Here is an 11,648-nt window from a genome sequence, read left to right on the forward strand (position 1 = left end):
GTGCTGTTTTCTAAAAGGCCTCTATGAGGGAGAAACTTTGATAGGACTCGTGAGGCACAACACCTAGCTTCTTGTGCTGAAGCTTGATACACTTACAGGAAAAAGACATGGTGGTTCTGAAAAACTGAGGAACTAGACTTAGACCCTTTCAGTCCTGTTTTTGAAAGAGAGGGACTGGGTGGCTGCCTTTTTGGAAGGAGGTTGTGTTTAAGAATCTAAGGGTTCTTCTCTCTTCGTTTTGCTAAGTAAGCAAACTTCATTTGAGAGAGAGGCTTGACTGAAGGTGCATTTCTCTCATTTGTGTCACCTTGATATGTTGTTTCTTGTTTCCTTTAATTCTGAAATATCTTGTTCTCCATAACCAAAAAATTAAGTGTTACAGAGCCTGATATGAAAATACCTTGGTCATTTTGTGAGTAGCACCATTTAGCCAAGTCTCAGTTATAGTTAAGAAGTTTGCAGTCCAGTTTGAGGAAGTGAAAAAGTGACTGAGAAAGGGAGATAGTAGAAACCAGTATGAATTTGGGATCACCCTTGTAACCTCAAAAAAATTGCATTTCCTTAGGAAGGAATATTATGGCATTAAAAAAGGAAAAAGATTAAAACCTTCTTTCTGAGAGGTATGTTAGAAGACCAAGTTAGGAAATGTTGCAATGCTGTGCTTCCCTAGGTAGGGTGGTCGGAAAATATAAAAAAAAGTAACCTAGTAACTTCCCCTAGTGGAAGGGGAGGGGGGTGAGCGTAAGGCTATGGGCTCTGCTATTCCTATCAGGCTGCAGAAATCATTTGAAGTTGTTTGTCACTGATCAGTGGTGAACTCTTGCAGATGTGTGCAGGTACACAGGACGTGATAAAAAATAAATGTTCTATGTGATAGTCCTCCTGCCAAATGCAACAGACATTAGTTCCCTTATGTTATCGTAAAAAGCATAGGATTTAATCTCAAATGATTAAGTGCCAAGTATAAAGCTATTCCTTCTAGAGCTGCAGATCTTACTGTTGTAAAGCCCTGACTGGATTTTTTAATTTTTCACCTGCAAGCAACAGAAAAAGACATCATTATAAGTGTTTGATAGATTTTGTTCCTATAGGTACTGTGCATGTTTGAATTTGAATTTTTTTATGATCTACGTCTGACTGGCTTTTCTTCTATATGTATGTTTCTATTCATTGAGTACATTAGAAGGATGGGAAAAAAAAATCAAAACCCATGGGAATTAATTTGAGTTTCCTTCCTCTATTAGTGATGATGAGAGCTGGGAACAAAAGAAAATGCATCTTGCTGAGAAGAGGAGTAAGCGTGGCCTTCCCCCTGTTTCTCCTAATGCCTGTATCAAAGATGCTGTGGCTTCTGAAGTATTTGATTGTATCTGGAGCAATGTAATTGGAATATTGGAGGAACTGATTAAAAAAAAATGGGAAACTAGTATCACAGGTATTTGGTATTTTCAGATACGGTGTTTATCGAATATAACTCAGAAAAGTGATTTCTGCCCCCACCCCAAAACAAAGCTTGGGAAATCCAGTTATTTTAAGATAACCGTGTTGATAGTACAGCACTAAGATATGAAATACCTTGCCACAGGTGTGTGCATACACACACATACACACCTAAAATAAAAACATTCCTACTAATTTTCAGGGAGTTTGTATGAGAGCTGTAAAAAAAGGAAGAATACTGTCTGAAGGAGCTTCGTTGCAGGAGAGCATGTTTTAAAAAAATAATCACTGAGCATGTTTTAAAAAAATAATCACTGGCTTAGGATACAAATTGATGCTGTTAGCAGGGGATCACTGACAATGTGGTCTGAATCTGGAACCTAGGAATCAAAGTCTCTTAGTCCTCATTGTTTGAGCTTTGTTAATAAAAAGAACCCATTGCTAGTCAGATTGTTGAAGCGAGGCGGACAGTCTTTCTGACAGTACAGGACTTCATGAGTTTAATATAGGATGAAGAAATGGTGATATTATTATTCTGTGTTTTCGTATTCTAACAAACTGTAGTGAGGAAAAGCAAAAGCTGGGGATATTAACTGGAAATGAAATTCTGTTTAGTGTGCATATGTTCTTTGGAGTCTGAGAGAAATTTCAGTTCTTTCAGTGTAAAGGACAGTAACGGAAGAATACTTGGGGGTGGGTTTTGGAAATTACCTTAAATGTAAGGTACACTCAACTTCAAATTTAAGTGTACAACAAAGTAAGAATTGGGAAAATTTCTCAGAGTACTTGCAGCATCAGAACTTAACATTTCAGGTGTTACTGAAATATGAAAGGGCTTTTCATACCACAGGTGGATTGTTTAGCTCAATATTACAGCTTAGGGAGGATAGCTTAGCAGTTTTATAATAGGTGTGCTCTTTTATCTTTATGAAGGGCATAAACTTAGGACAAATAGCTAACCCAAGTATTTAAACCAGGAATGTAAAAGAATTTGAGTTTATAATGGAAATAAGATGATGGTATACACCCAAAATAAAACAGTGTGTAGCTGCTGTCAGGCAAGGATAGGATCAATAGGCTTTTTTTTTTTTTTCTCACTTAAAATAATATTTGGGAGTTTTTAAATAACATTCCAAGAGTCCAAGCAGTATTTTCTTAAACAGACACCCCCTTCCGACTCTACCTCTACAGACCAACTTGTTTGTCAATGTCAGGGAAAGCATAAACAAATGTGAATGCTTTCAGAAAAACATCATTTATGGTAGATTTTTAAATATCATGGAAACTTAGAACTATATGAAAGTCTTTATTTACTGTGAGGTGTAATACTGTTTGAATCCCAATGAATGACGGCTGGTAAACATATAAAATGCCTCTTATTCCTTCTACTTTTTTTTTTGCTGGTGGTCAGAGTGTGACAAACAGGTGGAAAAACTGAAAGCTGTTACAGGAAAACTGCCACATTTGCCAGTTGTTTGCATTACAGCAGATGCTGGGAGTGTTCCTCTTTCCAAAGGCTCTGAAGCACGAAGTGTATCTTTCGGGTCTCATTTTGTTTCCTCCCAGGTAAAAATAACTTTCTGTCAAATGGTGTTCTTTTTTCTGCTAAGCTTGGACAGAGTCCTGATTGAAGTTAGAAAATGCTCTTTTATTCCTTTTTATTTTTTTTTTTTTAATTTTTATTTTGAACCAATTAGATATACTTAAAATAAGTAATCTCATTTAAAATGAAGGTTCATTAAATGTACATTTCTTGTTTACTATCACTTGCTCCTCTTTGGTGGTTCTTAAAGGTGCCATTTACCATTAAGATATTGTTGAAATTGGTGTACAAAAAAACACTTCTTAGACTGTAATCTGCCCTTGGAAAATATTCTGCACTTATTTTGGTCAAGTAATTTCCTCTTGGTAGAATTAAGAAAACAAATCAGGCTCTCCCCTGGATGTGAAGTTGCAACTTGAAGTGCTTTACTTGCAACCTTGGGAATTTCAGACTCTCATGCTTTTTTGTTTGCTTTGCCTCTTTTAAAAGGAGACTCTGCAGTACATTCACAGCACTCTGGCAGTAGGCCTTACCTGTCTTTGTGGAAGCTCATGTTTGTATTGATGAAATGCCCTTTTTTCTTCCACTTGCTGCCTCCTCCCTCTGTCCCCTGGCTCCTGTTTTGCACATTGTTTTGTTGTTTGTTTGTTTGGTTGTTTTTTTTTCCAGCCAGTGCTTCTCCCTGACCTCACCCCATGTGTCTCTGTTCAGTTTAAGCGACTTCATTCTCTTCTGTCAGCTCTTTTTCCATGCTTGTTAGGTAGTGAGGTAAGAAACACAGAAGGGAGAGCACAGTAGTCTCAATGCTCCTGGCTGGTGCTCTTGGTTCTGTAGTGGTCCCAGCAGCCAGAAGTAAAATGCTTAGAGAAGTAATGCCTAGGCTCTGTGCCCTTGGGCTGGCCTGTGCTGAGGGAAAATGGAAACTTTGGAGAATGGAACTCCAGTTTCAACTGAAACTTTTATTGCAAATTGAGTTGCAATTCAGTAACTAAATATTACCCAAGTTCTGTTTATAACAATCCGATTAAAATAAGCAAAACAACATATTTGCCTCATCTAGTATTGAGAATTCTATTGAACCATCTTAACAGAAACTTTTCTAAGAAGCAAGCGAAATATCTTCTAACTATGTGCTTTTTGAGGTCTTCCTTCAAAAATAGTAAAGGTTAATACATATTTGTTGCTTTTACTAGGTTCACCGTTTCTCCAGCAACTTCTGTAGTGATTTGAATGGTGTGATGACAATTCAAGCAAAACCACTCCAACAGAGGCATGTGGCCACAGCAGAAAAAATACAGTAAGTGTTGGTGTTGGCATTTTCAAAATGTGGCATAATCCATATTATATAAAAGATGATTTACAATTATAAAAAGGCAATAAGAAAGCAGTTTTCTCCTTTCGTGTGTATCACAGGTGTGATAATGATTTGTAGAGGTTGCAGTGATAGTCTGTTAAGAAATCCTTTTTTTATTTTTTTCATCCTCATTCCCTATCTCGTTCTTGTTCCTTTTTCCCTAGGAATGAGCAAGAAGACAAACAACATAGTATTGGCTCTGGTGCTCCAAATTCAGTGCAGACTAGGTTGAGGAGAATTGCTGATAACAGTGTTCTCTCATCATCTCAAGTACTGCTGTCATCTTCTAGGAAGCTACCAAGCCATTGTAGGTTACCTTCTCTCACTTCTGACCAACTCTCCTCAAAAGCTCCTAATATGTACAATGATGAAATCCTTAGGGGGACTAAATTGTGAGTTTTTTCATTTTATTCTTTGTTTTCCTCAACTTTACTGAAATTTCGCCAGTGAAGGATTTTGCAAAATACTTGAGAACCAACCTGAGATTTGTTATTGGTTATAGAATTCAGAGAGAAAAAGCAAGCAAGCAGAACCATGTTTTTTGAGGAGAGGCATTTGTTTTTTTTTTTTTGTAGCTGTATTAGATACTGTTACTTTGTGTAGCTGAGCTATATGACGAAGTGTACTGTTTAACAATTTCATATTACTTCAGTCGAGAAACCTTTAATATGAATTTTCCTAAAAGAGGAACCCTTAAAATTCTGTAGGGGTGCCAGCTCGGGTCGTTTATCTTCTGCTCGTGCACCTACAACCAGGAACAAGTTACCACCAATAAACTCAGAGGCTGTTGAACAGTATCTTTCAGTACCTCGATTGCAACAGAGCTCTGTAAGTTGTGTTCATTTTGTACTGGTGAAGAATTTCTAGGTATTTGGAAATAAATTGCTGTGTGTCAGTGGTTGAAATGAGCAATTTTACAATTTGTGTTTGGTTTGTATTTAATACATGGTCTTAACATGCTACTGTGTGTTACATTGGGGTACCATTAGAATGCAAGACATTGGGTCACAAACAGATCATGGTGGAAAGACTTTTCTCTGACAACAGAAAAATCTGTTTTTTTTTTTTTGTGTTGTTTTTTTTTTTTTTTTTAAAAAAAAAGAGAAAACCAACCTATCAGATAGTAACCTTGCACTTACATGCATCTGGATTTAAATATCTCTTTTCAGTGTTTTACTCGCTAATGTTAGGTTATAAGAAGTAGAAAATTATGCTGACTGTAGTAGAAAAGGACGAGGGGTGATGGTTTTAAACTGAAAGAGGGTAGATTTAGATTAGCTATAAGGATTCTTTCCTGTGAGGGTGATGAGGCACTGGCACAGGTTGCCCAGAGCAGCTGTAGCTGCCCCCTCCCTGGCAGGGTTCAAGGCCAGGCTGGACGGGGCTTGGAGCAACCTGGGCTGGTGGAAGGTGTCCCTGCCCATGGCAGGGGGGGTTGGAACTAGATGGTCTTTAAGGTCCCTCCCAACCCAAACTGTTCTATGGTCCTATACTGACTGAAAAAACCTCCAAATTTTACTGATACTGGCCTATTATTGATAATCAGGGAATAGATCACCACAGTTAAAGTAGATTGGCGTGTTAATATTATTTTGCTGAATAATACTTTGAGACACATGTAAAGTCTATTATTACTATTTTTCTTTTTAATTAATATAGGCCTTTGGGGATTATAGGTTAGTATTAGGGGATGGTCTCAAATCTGTTTGAAAAACATGAGTTACCCTTAAATTACCTTAAATAGGTGCTTTTAGTTAGTGAAAACATATTTTTCTTTTCTTATTTTCTCCTTCCCTTGTATTTTTTTTTATATGGCAATGGAAAAATTAATATTTTAACCAATTCAATTGCTGTACTCTCTTAATGCTCTTTTTAATTCTCTCAGCTTCAAGGACGATGTGCTCATAGCAGAGTGTCAAGTGCAGTGCCTGGCAGTACAGAGCAACGGCCACTCAGAGAAAGAACTGTTATTATCGATCAGTTTTCAAGGCCAAACACAACTCATACATTCAGACTACGTTACAATGTAAGTAGAGATATGGGAAAGTGAAGAATCTTCCATTCGTGCCCACTGCTAGTCTACAGAAGATCTCATTTACTGGGTCTCTCCCAGTTTCTGATGTACAGGAATTCCTGCTGCCTGTAGGGAGAAGGATGTTAAAATACTTTGGGAGGGTGTGGGGCCTTGAAAAGGAGGACTAGTGTACGAGGAAGAGATTTTTTTCAGGTCTGATGCATCAAGCAGTTCCTTTGAGGGGGTCTATGCACTAGAAGTGTGCAGTTTTAGTACTGCTTGGAGCTATACAGTGTGGTAGGACTCACTCTGCTGGACTAGATTGTAAAAGCTGTAATCAAATCATTTCAGTAGATAAGCATATCATACTAGATAATAGTATGTCTTTCCTTTTTGCAGACAGACACACCTCAGAAGAGATCACTGACTCCCATGGATTTTGCTAACCACAGAGGGACAGGCCAAGGATTTTTAATAGGTAGGCAAAATTAAGAATCACTTGGAAGGCAAAAGGACAACAAAACCTATTAACCCATAGTACGGTTGAAAAGTGAAGTGCTCAGGGAGAGCCATCTTGACATAAAAGAACAACAGGTGTGCTTGGCAGGATCTTTGGTTTGGTTTTGAAGTTTCGTCTCACTTGGTCTGAGATGGCCCTATCTTTGACTGTTGGGAATCCTTCAACGCTTCTTTTTGTTGTTATGACATGGAAGGGAAAGGATTCCCCCTGATCTTAATTTTTCTTTTTTTTCTTCTTTTTTTTTTTAATTCCATCATATTTACAATTATGGCAAGAGTATGTGGTGTACAGGCTAGATGTCTTGCAACTGCTAGAGTAGCAACACAAGTACATGTTTTTGAACTGTTTCATGAAGTAAATTTTATTTTAGCCACCATATAAATTCACGAAATTAGTAAACATTTAATGTGGGGAAAAATAAAATTGCAAATGTGCATTTTTAATATAAGTATAAAGCTCTCTTAAATAACTAAAAAAAATCAATCTTGATTGGCAACTATGTCTTTCATTTATAACACCGAAAAAGAGAGCAGCCCCATGTGGCTTATTTAGTTCCATTGTTACAATAAAGCTGCCTAACTAGTTCCGAAGGTATTTGAGTGCTTGTCTGTAACCTTTATGTGTATGTAAATTCCTTGAGTGTAAATAATTATATGATTGACATAAGTATATAAAAGGTGATGTAAGAACAAGGGCAGGTTAGCAAACATTAATCTGAGCAGTCTGATGGAAATAAGTCCTACATAATCTTAGAGTGTCTTTCAGATTCTACCACAATTAACAAACAATGTTTTATCTTTTCTAGGCTCACAGCATTACTACAGATCCTTTCAGAGAAATCCTCCAACCTCAAGGAAGAGATTTCAGATTGCTTCTTAACCCAGTTTAGTAAGAAATAGAAACCGCCTGCACTGAATGGAAGACTGAAGCACTAACTTTGCCAGCTAGTATCTTGTGTAACAAAGAACATGTGCAGTCTGCTGGTTTCTGCTGAACTTTGCAATCCTCAGGATGCCTGCATTGCCTTCTTTGAAAGTTGTCTGACCATGGGTTAGATTAAAAACTAGAGGTAAACGAAATAAAAGGTTGAGGTGTCTGCTCTGTTTGCAGCATCCGAGTGTTGCTGCTGCACTTTCTTCTCAGACATTTCTCCTTTTTCTGTCTTTCATTAGGGAATTATTATTCTACCTATAGGAGCAAATAAGTTATGTTTAGGCCATGAAGTCCAGTTCCCACTTTTTCATGTTTCCTCAGTGTGAAAGATGTTCCAGTCTATCCAAACATCAGTCATATATAAAATTTATACTTTCAAACAGGAACTTCTGGTATCTTCTCTTGAACCGCTGTTTTAATATTTCTCCATTTTTCAGTCTGTCTGCTTACTGCAGTTGCTGTCTTGTAAATATTGTCTGTCCCTACTTTTTCTTCTTCCTTTAAATCTTTCGAGATGGAATTCATTTATTGCTTCTGCTTACACTGTTCTAATTGCCAGTAACTATAGGAACTGCTGGGATAAACTTTTTTTACAAGAAGCAATGTTTTCCCTGCCAGGCCAAATATATTTATAGATGCTGGGCAATTGGATCTGCATGCTGACAAGTCGGTAAGACTGTTCCCACTTCTTGCGATTCCATATAAAATGTTGCCTGTTATTGTACAGATTAATCATATTTTGAAATATCTGAGCCTTCAAAGTTTTAACATGAAAATATGTACTTAATGGATGAAAGCATTATTTCATGTGTCTCTGTGTAGACCCAAATGGGAAGATCAAAGAGGAGATTGGGATTGTGTTCTGCCCAGCGATCACAGCCCTGATCAGGTCCCTGGCTAGTAGTACTGTGTGCATTCACAGTTAGGGATTCCTCCTTCCATCAGAGAGCCAGCAGTTTAAGTCGATGTGGTTGAAGTGCTGTTGTAGAGGAAAGGAAGGAGCAGAACAACTTAATTATTTGCCCAAATTGTGCAGTTAAGAATAGAATTGGTTTCTTCTACTTGGGAAGTAATACCAATTCTCCTCACTTCTTTCTATGAGTGTTCAAGGATTGGTAATTAAAGAAAAAGCTTTTGTAATGTATATTTTATATCTGTATTGTTAATCAGATTTCTGTTTTTTGTAAACGGTGATCAAGGACTGCATTCTTTTGAGTAAATGAAAGGATTTTAAATTACTTTCCTGGCTTAGTATTTATGTTCTTTGGCTACACTAAGTTTACTCACTGGTGATATTATGGTATAGTATCTGAGAAAGCACAATGCTTTTGTTTTGGAGTTGCAGGTTGATTTCATACAGTTGCAGGTTAATTTGATTCAGTTTCTTCAGAAATCTCAGGTCAAAGATGACATAATATTCAGAACTCCCATTTAAGTCTTTTTCAGCTGTGTGTCCAAAACATACTTTTGTTCTCGTGAGTGTTACCTCCTGTACTATATAGACATTGACAAGAATGCACAGAAACAATGGCAAATTGTGACCCTTACCATCTCATGGCACTTCATGACAACCCAGATCTTACACTGTGGACTAAATGAGAAGATGAGTATGTGCCAGTTTGGTTCTGTAATGGCAGAAGTGGGAACCACACAGTGAAGAGTGGTTCATCATCTGGCACTTTGTGAAAGAGAGAAGATTGCTGACCTCTGTGAAGTGATGGAGTTCAGTCACTGGATTTCTGAATGGAGAGAAGAGCAGAGCAACGAGCATCTGTTTCTGCATCTTGAAAGGAAAGATCTGCTAATTACTAGAGCAGCAATGGAATGCTCTCAGGTGGCAGAGGCGGGGAAGAGGGATGTTTGCTGGCTACCAGAAGTATTTTAACACTCTTTCCTTTTGGTCAGTATTCAGGCACCTGACAGAATCATGGGTCATCTTAAATCCTGATAATCACCGTATCATATAGAATTGTAGAATCCCAGGTTGGAAGGGACTTCAAGGGTCACCTGGTCCAACCTTTCTTGTCATAACTTACGCCCTGCACAGAAATCCCGAGATCTTCCCTGACCTGGAGAAGTTCAGGCCTGAGTGATTCTTCCCTGAAAATTGTAAAGGAAGGCACCTGTATACTTTGCAGATATTTAACATTGTTTATAGATTGCGTGTATCCATCACTTTGTAGCTGACATCTCTGGTGTCACTAGCGGGGCAATGTGGAGGAAATTTCACCCCTATTTCCCCCTTCAGTCTGGCAAGGGTTTCACAGTAGGCTTTTCAGCTTGATATAGGTGTCACGATGTTGGCAGTGGGGGTGCTGCTGGGGTGGCCTCTGTGACAAAAGGCCAGAGAAGAGAACACAGACAGTTCCTGCTGGCTCCATAATGGACCCACCGCATGACATAGCTGAGCCCAGCAGCCAAGCTGGTGGTGCCTCTGTGAAAATATAATTAAGAAAGAGTATGAAAGATGCTGGACAGGCAGAGGAGTAGGGGGAAAAAAGAGAGAGCAAAACAGCAGTGCAAGCACCAAGGTCAGTGAAGGAGGAGGAGGAGGTACTCCAGGTACCAGAGCAGAGATTCCCCAGCAGCCTCTAGAGAAACCATGCTGGAGCAGGAGAAAAGTGTGAGGAGGACAGAGTGACAGAGAGGAACTTCTTGTTTCTCATTTTTCAACTCTATTTTTAATGGGCAATAAATTAAATCATATTTCCCCAAGTTCTGTTTATTTTGCCCAGGATGGTAACTAGTAAGAAATCTTCCAGTCTTTACCTTGAGCCATGAGCTTTTTAATCTGGTTTGCTTTCCTTACCCTGTTGAGGAAGGGGAGAGAATGAGCAAATAGTTGGGTGTCTGGCTGCTGGCCAAGGCTAACCCACCACAGCTTCTAACAGGCTGTACAGCTGACTGTTATATGCAGGCACATGAAAAGTGGACAGTGAATTTCCTAGCGCAAATGTTGGACACTAAATCTTCCATGTTGTGAGAGTGCAGGTTGGCAAATTTCCAGTATCATGTGTTTCTGTGACCTACCATCACAAGTTCTTCCAGATCTTAAACTGTTCCTTTTATTTGTGCTCCACGACCTCTGGCTTGCTTCATGTAATGTCTAGCGTGCTGCTAAATGCTTTATTTAAACTTGCTAGAGTTTAGCAAGGAGGAGGCCCTGGAGGATCTAGCCAAACCACAGAACAGTGGACAGAATCTCCACCTGTGACCTTGGGGTGGCTTGTGGCCATCCAACTTGGGAGTATGCTTTTTCCTTGACGCATAAATAAACAAACATAGGTGTGATGCTTTGGTAGCTACTTAGCGTTAATGTCTGTTAGTTACGAGAACATCACTGATACATTATCAGAATTGCTTTACAACAGTAGGCTGTGTTCTGAGGGATGGGTGGTGGCCTCCTTTGTTGCAAGACATGTTATTATCCTGGCATGGAAGATTTTTGTTTCTTAGAGAGGAGACTTTTGTATTCTGGTGGGGATAATTGATTCATGCAAAACTTAATGTAGTGAAGGAGCCCAAATGATGGCTACAGAATGGAGCAGTTGTTGCTGTACAGTGAACACCAGGTTACAGAAACCGTAGTAGGACATGCTTGATTGAGGTGGGCATCACAGCAATCAGTCTGTCTCTGAAAAATTTAGCTGTGGTCTCTGTCTCTCAAGTGCTGTTAATCTCCTTTACCTGTGTGAGAATAGCTTCAAATCCTTCTGTTGGATTATTTTGAGTCTTCCTCAAGCTTTGGGCTTTGAAGCCTAGGTTTTTGGGCTATATTGGCATGAAGTTCAGCACCAGGCCCTAAAATTCCTCTCTGCGGATTGGGGGAGATCTCAGGTGTTCA

At 38.8% G+C, this 11,648-nt stretch overlaps 1 protein-coding gene across 3 annotated transcripts in view; it reads left to right on the plus strand.

The window, feature by feature from the left end:
* FAM149A (family with sequence similarity 149 member A) overlaps positions 1–9,043 on the plus strand; it is a 31,519-nt gene extending 22,476 nt beyond the window's left edge. For 2 of the 3 annotated variants that reach the window (XM_042808377.1, XM_042808378.1), the window contains exons 7-14: positions 1,245–1,435; positions 2,852–3,006; positions 4,177–4,280; positions 4,502–4,729; positions 5,045–5,165; positions 6,223–6,363; positions 6,751–6,829; positions 7,677–9,043. In XM_042808377.1, the coding sequence (XP_042664311.1) occupies positions 1,245–1,435; positions 2,852–3,006; positions 4,177–4,280; positions 4,502–4,729; positions 5,045–5,165; positions 6,223–6,363; positions 6,751–6,829; positions 7,677–7,750 (1,093 nt within the window). In that variant the 3' untranslated portion in view covers positions 7,751–9,043. Of the gene's footprint in view, positions 1–1,244; positions 1,436–2,851; positions 3,007–4,176; positions 4,281–4,501; positions 4,730–5,044; positions 5,166–6,222; positions 6,364–6,750; positions 6,830–7,676 lie in introns of those variants that run through there. The other variant, XR_006167048.1, reaches the window with a different exon arrangement.
* The last annotated feature ends 2,605 nt before the right edge of the window (positions 9,044–11,648 follow it).

Source organism: Tyto alba, unplaced genomic scaffold (assembly GCF_018691265.1).
Source record: "Tyto alba isolate M040663 unplaced genomic scaffold, T.alba_DEE_v4.0 Super-Scaffold_6, whole genome shotgun sequence".
Classification (NCBI taxonomy): Eukaryota; Metazoa; Chordata; class Aves; order Strigiformes; family Tytonidae; genus Tyto; species Tyto alba.